General features: G+C 42.2%; 1 protein-coding gene across 14 annotated transcripts in view; it reads left to right on the top strand.

The window, feature by feature from the left end:
- tcf7l2 (transcription factor 7 like 2) overlaps positions 1-22,164 on the top strand; it is a 58,550-nt gene that overhangs the window by 31,651 nt on the left and 4,735 nt on the right. For 3 of the 14 annotated variants that reach the window (XM_062474130.1, XM_062474121.1, XM_062474133.1), the window contains 9 exons: positions 9,376-9,508; positions 12,079-12,181; positions 13,269-13,355; positions 17,639-17,779; positions 17,862-18,057; positions 18,407-18,515; positions 19,174-19,236; positions 19,953-20,003; positions 21,198-21,270. In XM_062474130.1, the coding sequence (XP_062330114.1) occupies positions 9,376-9,508; positions 12,079-12,181; positions 13,269-13,355; positions 17,639-17,779; positions 17,862-18,057; positions 18,407-18,515; positions 19,174-19,236; positions 19,953-20,003; positions 21,198-21,270 (956 nt within the window). Of the gene's footprint in view, positions 1-9,375; positions 9,509-12,078; positions 12,182-13,268; positions 13,356-17,638; positions 17,780-17,861; positions 18,058-18,406; positions 18,516-19,173; positions 19,237-19,952; positions 20,004-21,197; positions 21,271-21,823; positions 21,897-22,164 lie in introns of all 14 variants that reach the window. The other 11 variants (XM_062474131.1, XM_062474134.1, XM_062474128.1 and 8 more) reach the window with 10 other exon arrangements.

The following is a 22,164-nucleotide window of genomic DNA, read 5'->3' as shown; positions in this document are numbered from 1 at the left end:
TGATTTCTCAAAAGGAATGGGAAAGGAAGGAAGGAAAGGAATTGAATCATATTAAAGTTTTACAGCTAAAAACACATTATGTGTGTACAGTATTTCGGTGTTTTAGTCTACTGTCCTGATATTCTTAAAGTTATGTCAGTATAAGGGGATTAGTAAAACTACTGTTCATTCCGGTCTCTTTCTTTTTGTCATTTTTTAGCCTTTTGTTTTTTTATAGTCCTTTTTTGGTTTCTTTTTCTAAACACGTTTTCTGTCTCGGGCAAATACTGGGGACGTTGCAATATTATAGAAAGCTTTTATTTTTCGTCTTGCTCAGAAGGGTCGTCTCCTGTTGGGCTCACTGTTTTTATTGTGTCCATTTGATTGGGAGCTGTCTATCATTTGCGAGCAACTGGCAGTTTACTTAAGAAAGTGCACGTGGGACAAAGGAGGTCGCGGGAGTGTGGCGGCCGCACTGAATGGAGGGAGGGAAGGCAATTAGCCGGCACGTTGTTGGGGCTCTTTTACTTGTCAAGCTTGAGCCTTGTTGCTTTTGTCAGAGCCGTGTATAGGACATTCCCAGGTCTTTGTTTTGGCATTAAGGGCGTCAGGACTGCTCTGTGAAGGCCAGAGAAGAGCAGGGTGCAGAAAGGGAAAGGGAGAGTGAAAGAGAAAAAGCAAAGCCCAAGAAATTTACGAAGTACATAGGGAAAATATGTTGCAGGTTGAATTTAACAACCTATATAACAAAAATAATGTGTTTATAAGTATAAATGTGTTATTATAATTTTGTATCTGTCAGTATGACCATTTAATTGTTATTCAGTAATTATACTACCATTTCAGATGAATTTGTTATATTAAACATAGATAAATTTTTTGTTCTACTTTCTGACAATTAATGTTCTCACAAAAAAATATTTGTGAGTTAACATCAAATCGACAACTGCTTTAAAATCTAAGAAAAGACTGACAGACCATGTTGAAGGAAGTTAAGGTACACTTTTTAAATCCACTTTGCTTGTGCACTGTTGACTAGCTCCTCTCCGGGGTGTTTGTGCACTGCTCAAAGGCCTTTTAGATTTGCAAAACACATGGAAGTGTGAAAATTCCGATGACATTTAAGATTATTAGGTGTTTAAGAGGAAAAGGACATGGGAGTGTCGTAGGGGGTTGTGACTGGGTGTGAGGCCTTGAACAGTTGATTGCATCACAGGGGAAGAACTCTTGAGAAGTCCTTTTCTGTCTGTCCTTTTCTCAAGTATTAATGAGGGGGTGGAAAAAAAGTAGAAATGTTATGTGTATGTTAAAGTGAAGTAAAGACAAATAGCTACCCCCTACCCACTAGATAGTGGGATTTAAAGGGGACTGTCAGATTTATAGAGATAAGTGACTGTTCACCACACTTTGCCGAGCCTGCCCTCCATTTGGGGATATTGTTGTCTTGTTACTTTTTTTCCCTCGTTTTCTTTGTCTCTATTCTTTGTCTCTTTCCCTTGCTTTCTCGGTTTACCTTGTTGTAGCCAAAACTTTTCAAGCTGCCAGTTCATCTCTGGGCCTCCTGGAGGCATAGCAGAGCCCACACAAACAAACATTCTAACCCATCAACACCCTCATAACACACTCACAGGCTGAACCTAGAGTAGGATAGTAACAGAATTATTATTATTATTTTATCAAATTCCTCATGGTAAGACATCTCCATGCCTAAAATCAACACTGTGTATTTTCATGCCCTGTAATGCATTCTTACTTTAATTTGTTGTGATTTTTGAGGCGAGGAAGCTACTGGCCAACAGTGGGTGTGAGGGACTGCGCTGGTAGTGGAGGAGCAGGGGGGGTAAACTAGGCCTCAAACCAAGAGCCTGTCACGGATCCCCCTAGATATGCAGTCTACGGTAACTTTGGGGACAGAACCCTGGGGAACAATGCTCCACTCATTGCTCCAGGCGAACGTGGCCCATGTGAGAGGGTTATGACACCTGCACAACCACACACACTGGCAGTTCGGAGGACCCAAGTGGAGGCAAAAAAAAATAAACACAGAAGAAGTTAAGGAAAGAATAGAAGGAAAACAATGTTTTTTCAGAGAAGTAGGAGTTTTAGGGCTGGCAGGTGGATAGAGAAGGTGGGGGTCACATCGGGGGGTGGGGGGGGGGGGTCATGTACTCAAGGGATGGTGCTTTAGTGGGGCCGGAAAAGAGGGGAGGTAAAGGAACTTTGTTTCTGCCCCCCGGGATCTCACTCCTCCAGCAGGTGGGCTGCTGGCATTTCAATATCAGCGACTGGGTGAGTAACACACCCTGCCTCTCTTTAATCTACCTTCTCTCTTTACCCAACTCTGCAGTTCAGTTGTGTTATTGGTTTATTGTATAAGCCTTTTTTTAAACCATCACAATTTAACTTTTCCCATAACATATATTATCATAGACGTGAGGTTGACAGGAGGGGTCTCCTTATCCCCCTACTATTCATAGGCTGACGGTCATCTGCTTTTAAGTGGCTTTAAATACTTCCTCAAACGAATCTCTGCTTTTTGTTGTTGTTTGTGCAAAAGGGGAAGACGAGATCTGTTCCTGATACATATGTGCTGTATATGCAATATGTTATTGCTTCATGCACAGGAAACTTGAATTTGGAATCATATAATGTGGCGCTATTTGAGTCAATTTAGCACATCGTTTTAAAACTTTCGGTTGACACATTTTGTATTGGTTTTCTTATTAGATCATGTAACTGGTATGTGCCTTATTTGAGCATCCTCGTCTGTTAACCATGAATTTCGAGAAAGAGAAGAATTGTGAATACAGCCCCTGCAAATTTACATATTCCAATCTTAATTTTGCTGTGTAATTCAAATCTTTAATTGCCTTCTTTCAACTGGAAGTGCACAAGGCTGATTTCAAAAGACGATGCTCAGCTCAGCTTTATAGGATTACCTTTTAGAAATCCCTTCCACTCAGGTGTAGACACAGTTATGCATGTTGACATGCATTTCTGGTTTTCAGACACACTCCTTTTCTAAAGCCCCTTCAATATTTAAGCAATTGAACACAATTTATTTATCCAAGTGACATTAGGTCTTGCTATCTAAAATAATCTGAAATGTTGACATCAAAGACAATGCAGATTTAAATGTATTTATTTTTTGTTAAAGAAAGCCTTCCGTGTGAATGAAGATAGATGAGAAGGAGAGCAAAGACTTTTGCCCAGATAATATTTTAGCTCTGCCCCTCTGATTAGCAGCTATTATGTCACTGCAGCAAAGTGAATAGATTAACTTTTAAATATAGTCTTGGTGTCATGAGCCAGATTCAATGGGGTATTTTTCTGTAAGTCTGCATCCTTCATATATAAAACATATTTATTTATTGTAATATTAGATAATGTTGCATAATAATATTTTACAGATCCCTGAAAGGCAATTCTAGACAGAGCTCATTGCCATTGTGGGTTTTCCCTGTAAGCAAACTCAAAGCACTCGCACTATTAACACACAGCTAAAAGAAATAAAGCATTGCTCAGTAATGTTTTACAATTATCATTTGTTTGGGTTTGTTTAGTTTTATGAAGTTTGTACGCCCAGGCTATGATACACATTTATTAGTAGTCTGCTTGCAGAGGAGAACAGTTGGGCAAAATACTAAACTCCAAATAAGCCATTATCTTCTTATTTGTAAATATTTGGCTGTTCCATCATCACACACACTCTCTCTCTTCCTGTTTTCTGCATCAAGTTACTCCACCGGCAGGTTAGGCCACCGGCGCATGTTTTGGGAGCGGTTCAGGAGGTTCTGGCTTTTTCTGCTTGCTCTGGAATTTGTAGGCCTGAGAGGACCCCAATCCATCATCGTGGTGTCACCCCTCCGCTTCTAACCCCCCAGCCACGACCCTCCGCCTCAGCTTCACTTCAGCTCATTAGAGCACTACGAGCGGTTGTGACAACTCATCATATCATGACACAACGTTTAGAGGGGGGCCCTAGGAGCTCCAACCCCCTACCCCCTCTGGGCCCACAAGGTCAGCACCTTCACATGTAGGCCTCCGATTGTCCCTTGTGAGGTGCCACCAAACGGAAATGGAAGGCCAACAGGCTTCCCTCGTCCAGTTTTCCCCTCTACACAGAGTCTCAGTGCCTGCAACACCACCCCTACACTGCCGTAGTGTGTCTTTCTATCTTTCCCATTTGTCAAAGAAAGTTTTGGCTGTTTTAAGTACTAGATATATAATATAAGTAAGTCAAACATTTAACAATGTGTTTTTTCGCTCATTAATTGTCTATTGTTACTATTGTCCATTGTATGTAGCCATCTAAATATTTAAAACATTTAAGATCATCGTTATGATGGTCAGAGTAATTTTCAGACCAAAGATTGTGGTTTTATCTTCACACCTGTACTGAGCTTGCCTAGTATACCTACTGTCATTTCTAAGTGATCCCTTGATGGGAAGACTCGGGGGGTAAGCGGTCAGTGAGCAAGACAGACTCTGATGCTGAGTGTGTGTGACACTTGTCATGGCAACTGAGAGCCTTCACACACAGACATTATTTCCATCCACACGGATTCGACAAAAGTGGGGCCACTGCCAGGGATCAGGACCCCTGATACCACTGCTGATAAGCACGTCAAGGGGGTTTGGCATGCATACGTGCACATTATTGGCATGCACATGCACTCACACCAAGCAGATGTGGGATTGCTCTTGGAAGTGTACTCAATGATTATCCTCTTTCGTGACAATATAAACAAAATGATCCAATGTTCATGTACACGTCTGTGTGTGTGCGAATCCATATCCTTTTAGTAGAGATGTCTTTAAAGTTTAGTCATTCATTCATTCTAGGAATTGTTGAGTGTTCATGGTCAAAGAATCATATGAAAGTTACTGAAAGTGTGTGGTTGTGTGTACATAGTAGAACACACACACACGTTTCCTCCATGATGGGTCTCCTGTTATCTATTGTAATAATGAAGGTAGTGGGAGGGATAGAAACACTGGGGCCAGAAAGTCTGTGTCTTCTGCCTTGTAGAAAGGGAGAGAAGAGAAAAGACTCCCACGTTGTTTCTTTGTTTGTGCGCTTTGCGTTTGGCTTGTTTGAGGAGTCTGTGGTGATTCCGTCAGCGCCTCTACAAGGGTTATTTTATTAGGCAGGTGGATCTGTATGGTTTGCACAGAGACTTGGCTTGGCTCATCTTAAATTGGGCTTTGTGTGTGTGTGAGGGTACAGTGTTGGACAGCAACAATTAAGTCTCAATGGCCTAATGTAGATTGTGAAGACACTACAGTAGATGGTAGCTTCATTTACCTTTCTTCCAGTTATCTAGAGTTCAGATGTCTTAGTGGCTCGCATGGTGTGAACCCAGCAGCAGGTGCACTGACAGCATGTTTTCACCACCCTCGTAGTCTGAGTGGTGTTGAGGTAGACAGCACCCCAGTACATGTGGGCTTTCAGCATTGTTGATGGGAGGCTGTGATGGCTGTCGCTGTTGTTCTGTGTGGGTCTGCAGAAACTCGGCATGACAGTGTGTGTGTGCACTAAATTGCTCTAAATTGTTAGATGGCTGTTTTAGACTAGCTAAAATGTGGTTGTAGGCCTGGTCTAGTAGTGATCTAGAAGCCACATTAAACGTGAGTGGTTGGCTGTGTTTTTTTTCCTGCTAGATCCTTTTGAAAAGAAACTCTGTCCTATCAAAGAGGCGGCAATGACAATGATATAAATTGGTTGGCTTGTCCCACTTGCACACTCTCTCTCTCTCTCTCTCTCTCTCTCTCTCTCTCTCTCTCTCTCTCTCTCTCTCTCTCTCTCTCTCTCTCTCTCTCTCTCTCTCTCTCTCTCTCTCTCTCTCTCTCTCTGTCTCACACACATACAATAACTTTTTCTCCCTCTTGCTCTCCTCCTCAGATTTTCTCTGTCACTCTCTATCTCCTCTCTCTAAATGTGGACTCAGTGGATGGGCATAATGAACTGTCTTCTCAATGGCAGGGTCCCTGGACAAAAGAATTCATTAAAATGGCCACTAAAGCCTTTCAGTGAGGGGAGAATTGACAACATTCTTTCACATCATTACCGAAGGGGGGTGGAGGGGGAGGCAGGGAGGAGAGAAGGCCATACGGGGGCAGCACGGTCATTCAATGGCCATCTCATCAGCTGTTTGGCAGCTGTCAACCCCCCCCCCCCCACCCCACCCCTAGACTATAGAATGAGAAACATGTTGATTTCTATTTGGTATTTGTCTTATCAAGTTGTGTTCTTCCACAAACTTACCCCCTTACCCCCCCCTCTTTTCTTTACCCCTCTCTCTACAGTCTTTTGAGCTCAGGGCTGTGAATGACTCCCCAGAGTCTCTCCCTCTTCTTCCTAGTTCTACTGGGTTCATTAATCTTTCATTGGGACCATGGCAATAGGGAATGCTCCTCTCCTCTAATGCTACACCCTCCTATACCCTCCTCTCAACCACACAGAAGGTATTTTAGGTATACATGTAGCTACAGGACAGGAGGATTTTGATGATCACCACAACTTTCGTTTTTGGAAACAGAAGGAACGGTCTCTTTCAAATATTGTTTTGTTTAGCCTTTGCTTTTCCATAATAATTATTGGTTTCCAACAATACATTCTGCATGTTTTTCTTCTTTCTGTAAGTGGCCAGTCACTTTAACACGATAGACACATGCAAACATTGACACACACCCCACATTATCCTCATCCCTCAAACACACCAGTCATATTATCATAAGCCTGATTAGTAATGCTTCTTTGACTGCTGGGGGCAGAATAGTAATGTGGGTATAAACCTTTGCCATTGGTTTAATCTAGACCAGAACCTTAATCTGGTTATGTGTGGGCTGTGTGGGTGCACACAGGAGAGATAGTGGAGCTGAGCTGTGGTTAACACAGAGCCCATAGCAGTGCACCCCCTAAGCCCAACTGTTATCTTTGAGTAATTGAAAAAAGGGAGCCAGCACCACTTAGGAGCACAAAGAGCAGATTACATAGCTAAACCTAATTTGGCAAAAATCTTGAAATTGATTTTCTACCCCTCCTTCCCCCTCCTCACCATCTCCCTCAGGGTGCTACACAGAGGGAGATGGCGAGTGGGGGAAGTGGTGGAGCGAGGGAGGTAGAAGAGCAGGCGAATGGTGTAATGAATAAATGGATGAGTGCTAACTGTTGTTTTAATAACTGATTTACAAGCACTGGCTTGATTCACTGGTTTTTCACTCGATCGATCCAGCCTATATAACAGGATCCTTATGTGTTCCCGCCCATCTTAATGCAAGATGGTTGCCCCTTTGGCATTGAGATGGTAACACTTGTCACTGCTCCGTCAACACAGATCTTCTTAATTACTGACATCACTGAAATTTTTTATTTTATATTTTATTGTATAGTTTATTGGGTGTGCTTTGCCTTCGGCAAGGGCACAACCTTTGTTCTCTCACATATATATTATTATTATTATTATTATTATTCTTTTTGCCCCCCTAAAACTCAGTCAATATTTGGCCTACATAGACAAAGTAGGTGTCAAAAGTTTCGTCTTGGTAGCGATTGAGTTGCTTCTATTGGAATTTACGTTCCGTTGCATGGTTTAGGCTGAAGTTAAGTTTTTGTTGCGAAAAGTGAAGCTAACGGTGGCTAATTTGCTAGCCACAGTCACTGACGTTACTAACGTCACTACCGTCACGAAAACACGCGTGACTACCTTTGGCAGAACATTCGTTTCGCATCTGTTAACTTGGGGGATAGCTAGGCTAACTATAGCTTTACTGCAAGGCAGCTGCAGAAACGCCACAAGCAAAGAGGCCAGGGTGATAACTATTTACTCATTTTACTTTGTGATATGACACACAATTGTCATGTGTAATGTACAGTATAAGCTGATATTATTAAGGAAGTACATCTACTTTCGGAAACAGTAGTCTACTATTTCACTGAAGTATTAGCATCATGACATTAGCCTGTGTTGCCCGGGCAACACATACTACAGTGGTCTATGATGTAGCGTTATCTGTTTTCAATCGTTAAAATAAACATTCCTCACATATACATTTTTGTTGTAGGGTTTATTCTGACATTAGTAAACGATTTGTTGGTGAAATTGCCATTACCTGTGGTTTCAAACCAGTGTAGCTCACTGCAACGCTGTAGCTTACGTGAGACACACTACAAAAACATCTACACTACACAGCTGTTTAGGAAGTCAAACGGCGACAGAACATGTTCAGCACTCCCCTTACTTAAATCAAAAGTCTATCTAACTACTAACCTGAACTTCATTGCCACAGCCTAAACGTTGTCAATCTGTTCATGAAAATAATTAATTTCAGCTTAAACCGTACAACGGAACGTTAAATCCAATTCAACCAACGCAATCGCTACCAAGACGAACACAGCAGTAGTCTAGTACTGTACCGTAGTAGTACAATTTACCGGGGCAGCTTCTCCACACAGGGCTATATCGCATTTTGCGTTGTTACTGACAATGATCGCTACCAGTGAGCTTTTTATGAATGAGCGATTTTCCACTAAATAAATGTCAAGCTTATTTACGTTTTGGGGGGCATATTTTCAGTTAGCAGATGGTACTGTTTGAATCGCGATTCCATCTTCTACTGCCAGGTAACGTCGTAGAATAATCTTCAAAGGGGGTTCTTTATTAATGAATGAATGCAATGAGTAGGCTAAATGCCTGAAAATATCATGAGAAGGGAAAAACTTAAAATGACGTTAAATCATAGAGATTAGGTCAATTTTTTACACCGGTCTGCCCAATTTATTCGTTTTGTTTCAACGATGAGGCTGCCTCTTGCAGGGGAAATGAGAAGACATCTATTTCATTCTACACTTCACTCGTATTTTCAGTTGTAAATGAGCAGCAAAAAAAAGCTTTTAAATCTATGTAATCTTTATAAATAATAAGTATGCATTTTTATATAAAATATACAGAAATATCAGTTGTAAAAATGTCATTCAAAAACGGACCCCTGTGCAACCGACGCAAGCAAGCACACCCTACAATTTCCCCAGAAATTGTACCCTCTCTAGTTTTAATTCTAATGCCACTTAGTATTGCTAGTTATGTACCCTTAGTATAGTTAGTCCTCATGTTTAAATTTTAGATTCCTATATGTTTAATGTTTGCACCTTCCTGCCAAAGCAAATTCCTTGTCTGTGCAAACTTTCATGGTGAATAAAACCCATTCTGATTCTGATTCTGATCAAAATGTTTACTGTGGTCTGGTAGTTTGGTGCCCAAAGTGGGTTATGACAAGTCTTGTTAGCTGAGCGCTGATAGTTTGCTACTGCAGTGCTTGCGATTTACACCCTTAGTCCAAAATATTGACACTACTCTTTCTTGTTGTTTGTCATCCCTCTTTCTTTCTATTCAGTCTAATAAGGTCCCCGTGGTACAGCACCCTCACCATGTGCACCCGCTCACACCTCTGATAACCTACAGCAATGAGCACTTCACACCGGGCAACCCCCCACCACACCTACAGACAGATGTGGATCCTAAAACAGGTAAGAGACTAAATACATACTCACAGACACACACATGCCTACAGATACCCATTGTCACCTCAGCAGTTTTTTCTGATGATAGTCTGTGACGTATGAAGCCAGAACTAATTACGTATTAATCCAAGGACTATCCAGGGACTGAAGAAATCTCCATAAAATGTCTACAATGTTCCATTGTATGTGTCCATGTTCCATTGTAGACATTTGTCTGCATACAAAGGGGAATACCCAACATAGTCCTTCAAAAGCCTGTTTGTTGAAAAAGGACGTTACAGTTTACTAGGTGTTGGTTTTTCTCCAGCACAACATAGAGATTTTCATGTTGTTAATACCCATCCCTAGCATGGTGTGACGGGTTATAAAGTGTCTCGTCCTGTAGCCAGGCCATGGCTCCTAAAACAAAGATCTCTGCTAATGTGTCCCTGGAACCAGCGAACATTCACACACACACACATACATTTATTCATTTAGCAGACATACACACACACACACACACACACACTCTCTCTCTGGGTTCTGGCAAGGAGAGGAATGTCCTCTCTTCTCCCAATTTAGATGAGGACATTTGATGATTCAGTCAAACCTGCACACACCCAAAACCAGCCAGCATACAGTCCACTTTTACACAGATTGTATGTAATATTACTATAAAAGGAAAGACACATGGTAAAAAGACTGGTAAAATGCTACAGCAAGATCTCTACTGCAAATCTTTATGTTCATTTTAACCTACCATTTAATGCACTTCTCTGTGCGTATTCAATTATTTCCCTTATTTGATGGGTCTCTGGCGGGCTATGTTTGTGTTTTTAGGTAATAATGTTCCCTTATGATGATCGTCCTTACAAATGGGTGATAACAACCCAGCTGCTGTTTAATGTGTCCCTTAATGGTGCTGCTTAATTAAGCTTTGTGTTTAATTAATTGGCAAGCTATATTAAAACTTGAGCTCTAGATGGCATGGGGCTAACACTTTCCTCTCATAAGGACTTGCCACATTCAGTACAAGAAGTCAACAACAAAGGGTGAACCAATGAGTTTGTAGGAAAATGTCTCTTTCCTTTTTTAGTCCTGAAAAATCAAAACAAAAATCGGGACCCCCTCAGAGATGTCGTCTGCTTGGAGATGCATAATGTTTTGCAGGCCCCTGTCAAGCAGCGATGACAGAACCATTCTCAAGGGTCAATTTCCCACAGACCTAGTTCCCTGTCATAACTCTGGGTGTGACACCTACACCAATAGTGGACACATTTGAGAGGAGGAAGAGGACAGGGTCAGTTCTGCAAAACTCTTCAACTAGGTCCATTGTGGCAGTATCAGCCAAGTCCAAAAAACACTCCATATCCAAAGCTGAACAAGTACACCAGCCAGGAAAAACGGTACAAAATAAAAGTCCCTCCCCACTTCGCCAGTTTCCCTCATGACTTTCCTGTCGTGTTAATGGCTAATGTTCCGAGGTGGTTTGTCAGAGATAACTTTTTTTGCCTGTCAGCCGCCACCATATCTAAAGGCAACATTGAGATACCCATGATCAGATGGCAATGCCCTCTACACAAGCTGTCCTCACACAGACATTTCTGTCACTGTTCATCTGATGGAAAAAGGGCCTTCCATCTCTTTGTTGAGCATGGAGTCCAGGTGACAATACTTTATATGGACAGCCTGATTTACAATGACATTAGGAACTCAAATTACAGCCATTCCGAAGAGCCATTTAAATGATGATTCTGAACAGTAGACTAAACACTGCAGTGTCATCTTTAGATTTCAGTTAGCTGTTCAACAGTTTGCAGTGAGGCTTATTATGGTTGTTTACCAACTTCTGTTGGTGTCTACCAACTCTTGCTGCGTATACTGTTACGATTGTTGCTGGCAGACGGCATTATGGCATGCTTGTTTACAGCGCAAATTGCATTAATGTCGGTGAGCCTTTGGTTTTATGAACAACTCAAATACAATCAGATCCCGATGTGTATCAACTGACAACCTTCACATATAAGCTTCAAACTGTTTTTCAATCATAGGGACGGATCTCATTGTATTGTGGTGAAATGGATCACATCCCTAATATATGACACTACCAGTCGGTGCACATGCGACGGCGGCGTTTGTTTTGTTAACTTCTAAATCCTCAATTATCGCCTGTTGTTAATCCTCTGATTCAATAGACAAATGTAACAGGATCGTGTTAGTGTTTCCCCCCCTCTCCCTCCATCTCTCAATGCATTCTGCCAGCGTCGCCTCACAGAGCTTTGATCAGGACATGTGATTTAGCTCTGTGTACAGTACATGGGAGCACACACACCCTCTACCTCCTCCTCCCTACCTAGGTTCCTGTCATGTTGACTCTGTTCAGTTGTGAAACTCACAAAGGATGCATTTAACTGAGATTTCAACCAAAGGAGGATATATTGTCATATAGGATTACTGTTCGCTCTCCTCTCTTTCTCTAATTGTTCATCCTTTCTCTCTCTCTTCTCTCTCTGTCTAATTCTTCAACCTGTCTTTCTGTTCCATCCACCCCTTCACCCTTTTTCTTTCTGCATGGTCTTTCTCTGTTTTTTCCTCAGGAATACCAAGGCCTCCACATCCTCCAGACATATCTCCCTACTACCCTCTATCGCCTGGCACTGTCGGCCAGATTCCCCATCCACTGGGATGGTTAGTTCCACAGTAAGCAACCCCATTATTATTCTCTTTCTCAACTCACCAGTAGTATTTTACTGTACTGAAAAGTACACATTTGGCACACATTCATTACTTGTAGCAATAGTTATGTCAAAAGTTAGGGTTATGCAATGGAAATGTATCTTGCACAACAAAATGTTTTCAACTAGTGTGTTGTGGTTCCACAGATGTTTTCTGAATTTCCTTGACTGTTGGCATCATTAGTTCAGCACATTGGACTAGCTTTCACTTGGATCCCCCAATCTGTGTCCTCCATTTTGAATCAGGCACTATTAAGACTCTTGGCTGACCATGCTGCAGCACACCTCTGTCTCTCTCTTAACAGTTTAGACATTCAAGTCATGCGCTGACTTATGCACCGTAAAGATATACTGTGGTTTCTTCAAACCACCCCCCCACCCTACCCAACCCTAACTTGATACTTTTGGCAAATGCTATTTTGCATGTCTCTGTATTGTGCAATTACAATAACGAACGATGATTGCCCCTTTTTTTTACCCACAATTCCACACGGGGGCTCTCCCCTGCTAAATCTTGTCAACACTTGTTAATATGACAAAAGCCTACAAATTAAGCTCTGTTAATTTAATGTTTTCTCACCGCGATCTAAATACCGGGAGAGGCCCCTGGCGCAGCCGCAGCGCCCTTTGATTCGCCGCACTTTATTTTGGTATAAATTTACATTCATTATTGTTTGTCTTTGGATGTGTAGACCTCAATTAGCGTGATGGCTCCATTAAAGAGTCCCGCACTTCGTCTTTAATTATCACAACAAAACACCTAGTTCCAGCTTGGGGAGGAAGGGGGCCCCACTCCGTCGACACCAAGCGAAGGGTTATGAAATTTAATTAGCCATTCCTATCAAGATTTGTGGCATTCAAATTGTTCAGAGTTTGCCTCCCTTTGATCTGCACTCTGCAATCCCCTAGATTTTTGTCCTGATCAAATGAGAATAAAGAGGCCCACAACAGGGAGAGAGAGAGAGCGAGCGAGAGAGGGCTTTGCCTCCTCTTCTCCTTCTGTCAACCCTGTTCCCTTACCTTTCCTTTCTTCTCCCCCCCCTCCTTCTCAGGCAAGGTCAACCTGTTTATCCAATCACGACAGGGGGTTTTAGACACCCCTACCCAACTGCGCTCACTGTTAACGCATCCATGTCAAGGTGAGTCGAGTCCTGGGAAATAACACCTACACACACACAAGCGATGATGCAAGTGCATAAAGAGATGCACACATTGAGTCAGCGTGAAACTTTCCCTTAAGGAAAGCACACTCCCCATCTCCATGTTCAAAGGGCCAATTCTCCATTGTGCAACCCCAGCTAACATCAAATATTAATTATATTTATCATTTTCTAATGAGGCCCCCGAAGAACAATTACCCCAGCTGCATGTCAGGCGGCACTCAAATCAGACTGGTCATGTCCTTGTTGCCATTTTCTAACAGGCATAAACACAAACTCTTTTACATGAAGTGGATGATGTATGCTGAAGTTCAACACTTGGCTAGCATTTTAGTTGGAACCATAACAGCTCAAGTAGAGCTCTGGACACAAGTACATATGTTTGTTTGCTGTGTTTTTAACTAGTTATTGCTCCTCTGAGGGCCCCCATTTTTCTGTATCGTGTTGGAAGCGGGAAGAACAGCAGATGACAAATGGATCATGAAATTTTGAATTTGGCTAACCTAAAAGAAAATAAGAATAATAATAATACACAAAAATAGTTTCTTATGCCCCTCTCTCCCCCCTCCCACATTTCAGAAATTCCTTCCTTCCAATATAAAGCTATTGCATTCACAAGGCATTTCAGTGCAGAGCATATGAAGATTACAGAAGTGGCTGGTTCATGGTTTGAAGGCAGAGCGTGAAGGGGTGAGAGGCTCCGGCAGAAAGTCTAGGACGAGGCCAAACTTTATTTTAATTACAGCATGATTGGCAAAACAGCTCAACTGCTCAATCGCTCTGACATTGGAGGGTGTGTGAAAAGGATTTGGAAGACAGAGTCCTAGAATACGGGGTTAAAGCTAGACGAGGCTAAAGCTTAATGTTAACACTTCCACAGTTGACCTGGCTACATTATCCTTGCTAATTTTATCTTCACATCTTCAAATATTATATTATATTTTTTGTGTATCACAAAGGATACTTGCATCCCCACTGGCCATACTTCCTTTGTTTCTAGTCCTTTCCTCACTATTATCCTTGAGAGGTAGCCTACTTGGGTTCTCCACGCACGTCAAATGTTTGGGGCTTGGTGGCACCAGGTTAAAGTGGATTTTCACCCATCTTTTTTTGAGACATCTGGGAAAATCATGGCAGCCACCTAAACAACATTTTTCCCAGCCCAGCCCTGGCCTGGTCTGGTCTTGTTTGTTCTCAGGTGTGTGTGTATGTGTGGTTACTGTATGTCTGGCAGTAGCCACACCCAGCAGACCTGGTGCTTTAAGTGACAGCTAATTTCCTCCTAATGACAAGCTCTACATAGTGATCATCTTATTTCCAGGGTGGCTAATTGAATCAGCTGCATGGGGGTTTGGGGGGATTGGGTATGGGGCTGGCTGGAGCTAATGTCTTCTGATGAGACCCTAATTGAATTAGCAAATCTGAAAAGGTGGAGTGTCGTGGGCTGTCTGGAGAAAGGTTTAACACATCCCTGTTAAAAACTGCACTGGGGGATTTTAAACAGACGTAGGGGAGAAATGGCCATTTGGTTTGCCAGTTACTTTGGGGGGAGAGTTTGGGCTAATTGAGTAAACATCTGGGTTTTTGCAAAGCCAAGCAGCCATGGAACTTGCTTTAAAGCCACATCTACCTGAAATACATCAGGAATTATCTAATTTCAAGGCCATGTGTAGTGACAACATAGACAGATGAGATACAGGGCTTGGTGTTTCAGAGTATGTTAGTAAGGACCCAATGCATTATTCCACAGGAATTAGGACACAGCCAATGAGCCCAAATCTTGTGTCTGGCACCCCCCTCAATGAACACCTTGCACCCATGTCTCATAGAAAAATTATTTGAGAGAGTAAGGAAGAGAGAGAGCGGTGGTCATAAGACCAAATTAAATACATTATTTTGATGATGGGGTTGTAACTATTTAGGTCCATTAGCCACTGTGTGTTTGTGAGAAGTGGTAGGAAGTGTAGGCCCCTAGCCCCCTATGTCCAAGTCTGTCCTTTGATATTTTCTCTCTTTCTCTCTCTTTCTCTCCTCCCCTGCTCCCCTCTCTCTTTCCTCCCCCCCTCTCTCTTGGGGAAAGGAAGAAGTGTGCAGGCCAGGTCATTACACATTAAACAAGCACGGGGGGGACCGCCTCACATTGGCAATTAAATGGCACTGCCTGACACCAGGCTTACAATGCATCAGTGACCCACCCCTACCCAACTATCCCCTACCTTTCAGATTGAGACATAGAAGCCTGGAGGTTGTGGGGTGGAGGAGGGGGAGACTCTGCCTCCGTCTCTGTCGGCTAAATTGGTCCAAGGCGCTGCTCTGTGCTGATGAGACTGGATGATGATGATGATGCCCCCGCACATCAAAGGGATGGCCGTCATGTTTAAACCATAACCTGGACCCGTGCAGTGGCAGTGGGGGAGAAGGGTAGGGGGTTGTGGATGTGGTGAGGGGACAGGAGGAGGGATAAAGGGAGAAGGAGGGTAAAAAAGGATGCTGGAACAGAAGACATTTTAACAAGTGTGCCAAGAGAGAAAGAAAAATGAAGAAGAAAAAGAGAGAGAGGGGAAGTGCAGCTGCTTAATGATTGCCTATCTGCAGCCACTGCTGTGGTTCCCTCAGCGAATGACATGGCACAAACACAAACGTGTCAGTGATGAAGGAAGGAGTGGAGGGAGGGCAACATGTGAGAGAGAGTGTGTGTGTGGTGGGGGGGGGGGCACACTCTCCCCTGGGATTGCCTCCAACAGAAACTAGTTGTTCCTGGCGAGTTTATGCTCATCATTATATTCTGGCTTGGAGCCATGCAGCCAGACATAGCTAGATAATGAGCTGTTTAAAAAATAAAAAAGGGGAAAAAAATGATTATTCCCTCTGTTTTCCTCCTCCTTCATCCTCTACCCTTTTCCTCTGATTTGTGTATGGTCATATGTTACGGAAATATACAGTATTGTACACTCGTCTAAGATACACATAATTAATCTATTTTGAAAAATTCACATACACACATATTTGTTATGCTCTGTGAAGTGAATCGAGGCATGTGGGTTATTGTGCTCAATGAGCTTAGCAGTGGGAGATGATGAAATTATTATACAAGTGTTATGAAGAGATACAAATTAATGATGATAATGATAATGCCATTTATTATACCGGTCTAGTGGAAGAGGGAATAGAATGATGGAAGGGATATGCAAACAAAAATGCAAGAGGTATACAAAAAACGTTTCAAACCCAGGGGGAGGGAGGATTGGGAAATATGGTGACACTTTATTTTGTCAGACCTCACCTCAACTTATGCTTTTGCTTTACCACATACTGTAGCCTAAAACCATGCAATGTTTCATTGAATCTTGCACCAAGTAATTAATTATCCACTTCATATAAAACCTGCAACAACTTCCCTAATCCCCATTACAGGTGTATAGTTCTAGAATTATGGAAATATTCACCTTTTCAAAGTAGGGTTCAAACCACAAAATGTCCATTTATCCAATTCTATCAGTTTAGCGGGAGCTATGGTGGAGAAAGGAATGACATTGGTTTCGGAATGGCCAACCAAATGTCCAATTGGTTCAGTCAATGGCACTAGTTAAGAAGCTCAAGGTATTTAAGGCCCATGCTTTGACCCCTGACAAGACCTCCTTCTCCATCTATTTTGGCTCAATCATGGCAGCACTTGGGACGTTTCATAAAACACATTTCAAGGACATATTTAGTTTGAAGTGTCTCTGTTTGAGGTTTTAAGAATGGCCTTCGGTTTAAGAGTTTGGCCGTCCTTCTGGATAAGCTGAATAGAGCCGTTCCCGCTCCAACATAATACAGCTATTTCTATATTAAATCTGTCTAGCTTTTTCAATGTGATTAAGAAACTTATTTTGTGTTATGTGCCGATTTTAAAGAAACATCTTGAGATTCACTGGCTAAAACCCTTGACTTAGGCCATTGTGATGAATTGTTAGTGATAAAGTTGTAAATATGGATAATCTGAAGTCTGTATGTTTACAGTGCTTGCTTGCATGTTTGTACTATATGTTTCAAGGCTGGTTGTCAGTTCCATTTCAGTTCTCTCACTTCTTGATTATGTCCTCTTCTAAGAGACTCAGATGTACTTTTTCCATAGTTTCTTTCACTCCAATTTTCTTTTAACATTGACTATGAAATTGAAATTAAACTGACTCCAACCCTTGTAAAAAAAAATTGATAGCTGTAAAAGTATATGTGTCCATCTCCCATTTCACCCGTGTCCACTCTGACGATTTACACAGTCTTCTCTCCTCCAGATTCCCCCCTCACATGGTGCCCCCCCACCACAGTTTGCACACCACGGGCATCCCCCACCCAGCCATTGTCACACCCAACGTCAAGCAGGAGTCCTCACACAGCGACATTGGCTCCCTCAACAGCTCGTGAGTACCAATAGCCCCATCATTCCCTCCTGCTTACCTGCACACACAGTCACTTTTGGCCAATTTCAAGTAATGAATGAAGTTTCCCTCTCCCCCTGTCTCTCCTGCTCCACAGGAAACACGCTGACTCTAAAAAAGAGGAGGAGAAGAAGAAGCAGCCACACATAAAGAAGCCTCTGAACGCCTTCATGCTGTATATGAAGGAGATGAGGGCCAAGGTTGTGGCTGAGTGCACGTTGAAGGAGAGTGCCGCCATCAACCAGATCCTGGGCCGAAGGGTGAGACACAAACTCACAGTCACTTAGTGAGATATTCTGCACACACTGATCACTACTTACCACCAGGCAACTATTTGGGGAAGTAGGGGGGAGTGGGGGCATTCTATAGACACAATTCGTCTTCATTTATCAACAACTTGATTGCCTGAATGATTCCCCATTCTGTATTTACTTAAACAATCTTTTCAACAAATAAGATAGCGTGATGCTGATGGTTTGATCTGTTAACAATCTGTTTTATCAAATATAAATGAGTATATAAGTGTTCTTACTTTGTCATCTCCGTGGGCCCTTTCTCGCCTCCCCACTCTCTCCCTGTATGTCTGTCCGTCAATCTGTCTGTCTATAGTGGCACGCCCTGTCACGGGAAGAGCAGGCCAAGTACTATGAGCTGGCCAGGAAAGAGCGACAGCTTCACATGCAGCTCTACCCAGGCTGGTCAGCACGAGACAACTATGTAAGTTTTTAAGTTTACAACACGGAACACCCTGTACTTGTCCCCCTCTCAAGGACATGTGCTGGGGGACAAGTGTGCTTTACTGTAGATCTGTTGTTTTAAAAAGACTAGTTTACCACACGATAACACAGGAATAAAGTCAGTTTAGTTGAGCTCCAGTCTATCACCAAAGGTGCTAGAGACAAAAAAGCTGACCTGTTTTGCAAACCAAGTCTTATTTATATATGTTTCATAGAAGCCACATGTGATCACATGTATTTTTTCTCACTCACACACACATACACACACCAAGGGTCCTCTCTTCAAGGTCTTCAAGGACCTGACTGGACCAGTGAGATCACACATTTTAGGCAGCCTAAAGGATCTCCCAGAAACTCCCAAACTAGTAACCATCAGTGCTCCTCTACATGTTCACAAACAAGGGGAAAATAAGACTAAGATACAAGAAAAAAATAGGGGGGGAAATAACTGAAAAAGAGAGTTCTGTTATGGCCTGCAGTGGTTGTTTAAAACCGGAGGGCAGAGACAGACAGAAACAAAAAGGAGAGAGAATGAATGAATGAATAAATAAACAGTAAGATGGGCCCCCGTTTCTATTTCATGTCTCGGGTCTTCTGCAATATAATAACTAAGGTTCCTGTCTATTTCTCTTTTTTTGGCGGGTAACCAACAGGGGAAAAAGAAGAAGAGAAAAAGGGATAAGCAGCCAGGAGAGGGCAATGGTAAGTGAGCGGCAATTATATCTCATATTAGACAAGCCCCATCATGTGTCAGGAGTATGTGACATCTCACAAGATAAAAGTCAAGCTTTTTTCTGTCTTTTTTTTTGCTTCCGTTTTTAGTTTTATTTGCCTGGCTCGTGTTTTTTTTTTTTTTTTTTGTAGCAACCCAATGCAATATTTAAATGGTAGACTGCCTTGTAACACCCCCCATCCAATGCCTTCCCTAGCTAATAATATTGAATATGCATGACCCCCCTAGACCTCATCTCACCCCCATGATGCCCGCCCCCCCCTCCTTACTTTGCCCCCAGCATTTATGATACTGTGATGTGTGTTTTGAGAATGTGAAATTTAAGCATTGTGAGAGCCATTAACTTTGCCAGTTGTGTGTGAATGTGTTATATTGCCAATGCCCTGCAGATAGTTTGCGCTTATGTGTGAGTGAGTGTGCGTATTTGTAACTTGGGCTGCCCCCCACCTTTGCTTGTCTTCATGCATGCTTTTATATCAACATACACAAAAAAAGTAATCACCCGCATAAAAAAATTAAGGAGGTTTGCTAATTCTTCCATTCATACATTTATTTTTATCATTAATATTCTTTTGATTTTAATATTGTTGAGAAGGACAGATGCAGAATTTATAAACGTGTATTTTACGCTCGTACTCGTGACGGATTCCCTCTTGAAGGCCTCTCTATCTGTTCTTTTTTTCAGAACACAGAGAATATTTTCCAAACCCTTGCCTTTCACTTCCTCCGATTACAGGTGCTAATGTCATTTTGAGTCTTAAATTACTAACTTGTTTTTCCTCTTTTGATTTATTATGTATTTATCTATGAATGTGCAGTACATTATCTTATATCCGATAAGTCTTCTGGGCTATAATACAGTATTTCTGAAATATGTTATAATTTTGCTTTGTTTAATGCATTTTTTAATGCTATGTTGCAATTTTACTCAAGTGATAATGTTTCATTTTAGTTTATTTAATTAATGATGCTTTTATGTTAAAGCCATTCAGTCTATAACAACTTCCCTACTTAGGCAAAAATCTATGTGCAGTATATCTAGAACTGAATGTTATAGGTAAAAAAGTCAAAAGATTTAATGCCAGGGTAAACCTCCTTAATCTACAGTATATTCTTTCGTAGCTGTGCTTTTCTGATGGCCAGCATGAGTTTGACCTTCTGTCACAAACCAAGGCCTGGATTTAAACCCCTCTACATACAGTAGGATTCCTCCTTCGACCTACCAGACACAGTTTACTTTACCATGGTACAGTTCTGCCAAATAGGATGGACATATAGTGTTGATATTTTGGAGTGACAGGTCAATTAGAGGAAACTGTGTGTCAGGCATTGGAATCCAGGTCTGACTATGCATTTCCCCTTGCTTCATTCACTAGGCTTTAACCCCTTAATGGCTGCCCTGCCTGAGACTAACTCACATCTTTCATCACCCTCCATCTATTAAGACCCTCTACCTGACAGTTATACTCTTATCCTTTCCAAATACACTATCAATGACGCCTAACACAACATTGTGTTTCCCCCTGTCTATACTCTTCCTTTAACATACAAGCATTATAGTTTTTATTAACTATTAAATCAAAATGGCAAAATAAAACTGTTCTACTTTATCTTTGCATCTGAATGAAATATTTTACTTTTTGCCTGCGGTTTGATTTCACTAATGTCTGAAACACTAACTGTGTCTTCTGACTGTCTGCTCTATGAACAATAAAGCATGACTACATCTGCCCATTAAAAGGGTGGATAATGTGCCCCAATCACTAGCTTCACCGATTCACTGGTTTTCATTTTTTTCTCCTTTTATTTCATTCCTTCTTTCCCTTCTCCCTCCCCCCCCCCCCCACCCCGTTTTGGGTTTCCTTTCTCCTCCTATGCCCTTCTTCTCCTCCTCTTCTCTGCTGGCTTTCCACCACTCTTGTGGCATCAGACCTGAGTGCTCCTAAGAAGTGTCGAGCGCGCTTTGGGCTCGATCAGCAGAATAACTGGTGTGGCCCGTGCAGGTGTGTATGGTGTGTGCTTGCACAAACGCTGGGGGCCAGGTGATGGCTGCGCTCTACTGAGCTGAGATCTCCTCCTTCCCTTCCCTCCATCTCTAGCGTTCACTCCTTCTGTTTTGCCAAGCTGTTGCCCACCTCTCAACTTTCTTTGAAACTGCCCGGACAGTCTCATTCAATCTAACACAGGTGTATGGGATAGAGGAAATGCTGCAAACATCTGTGTTTGTGTATGACTGGTGTGTGTGCATGTGTGCTTTGTAGAAGGCACATTTTTTTTAAGTGATCCGAGCACAGAGATTCGAGGGTGGGTGTGGCTTCAAATGGGAGTTGATGGAAACTGGCCAGTGATAAATTTGGGGTAGCAGCAATAAGGCAGCGGGCTGGGCATAATGGGATGCTGGAGGAGCGTCACAGCCTGGTCAGTATGGAGGAGGTCTCAGTGAGGACAGCCTGAACCTCAGCCCTTGGCTAAATGTTTTGTTTGTCCAATGACAATGTTCGTTTTTTGTTTTTTTGTGTGTCTTTTGTTATGTTTGTCTACCTCTTTGGCTAACAGATGCAAATACCCCTAAGAAGTGTCGTGCCTTGTTCGGGCTTGACCAGCTGAATTTATGGTGCAAACCATGCAGGTATACTCTCACTGTAGTTTCTATGAGAGGAGAACCATCATGACTTTTGCCTTCTCCTTGATACAATTCCTCTATTTCAACCACTATTTCCTGGGATGTTCACTGATGGAAGACACTTCATCTGTTGCTCTTCCTGATGGGAACCTCCTGCTAGAAATTTCCAAATTAAAGCAGGTCACAGTTGTCTGTTATTTAAAAAATGTATACCCAGTGGCAGAAAATGGATTTATGTCTATATATACACAAACATACAATTGAGGAGACCTGT

This window comes from Osmerus eperlanus, chromosome 12 (genome assembly GCF_963692335.1).
Source record: "Osmerus eperlanus chromosome 12, fOsmEpe2.1, whole genome shotgun sequence".
NCBI lineage: Eukaryota > Metazoa > Chordata > Actinopteri > Osmeriformes > Osmeridae > Osmerus > Osmerus eperlanus.
This window is presented reverse-complemented; position numbering and strand designations above follow the sequence as displayed.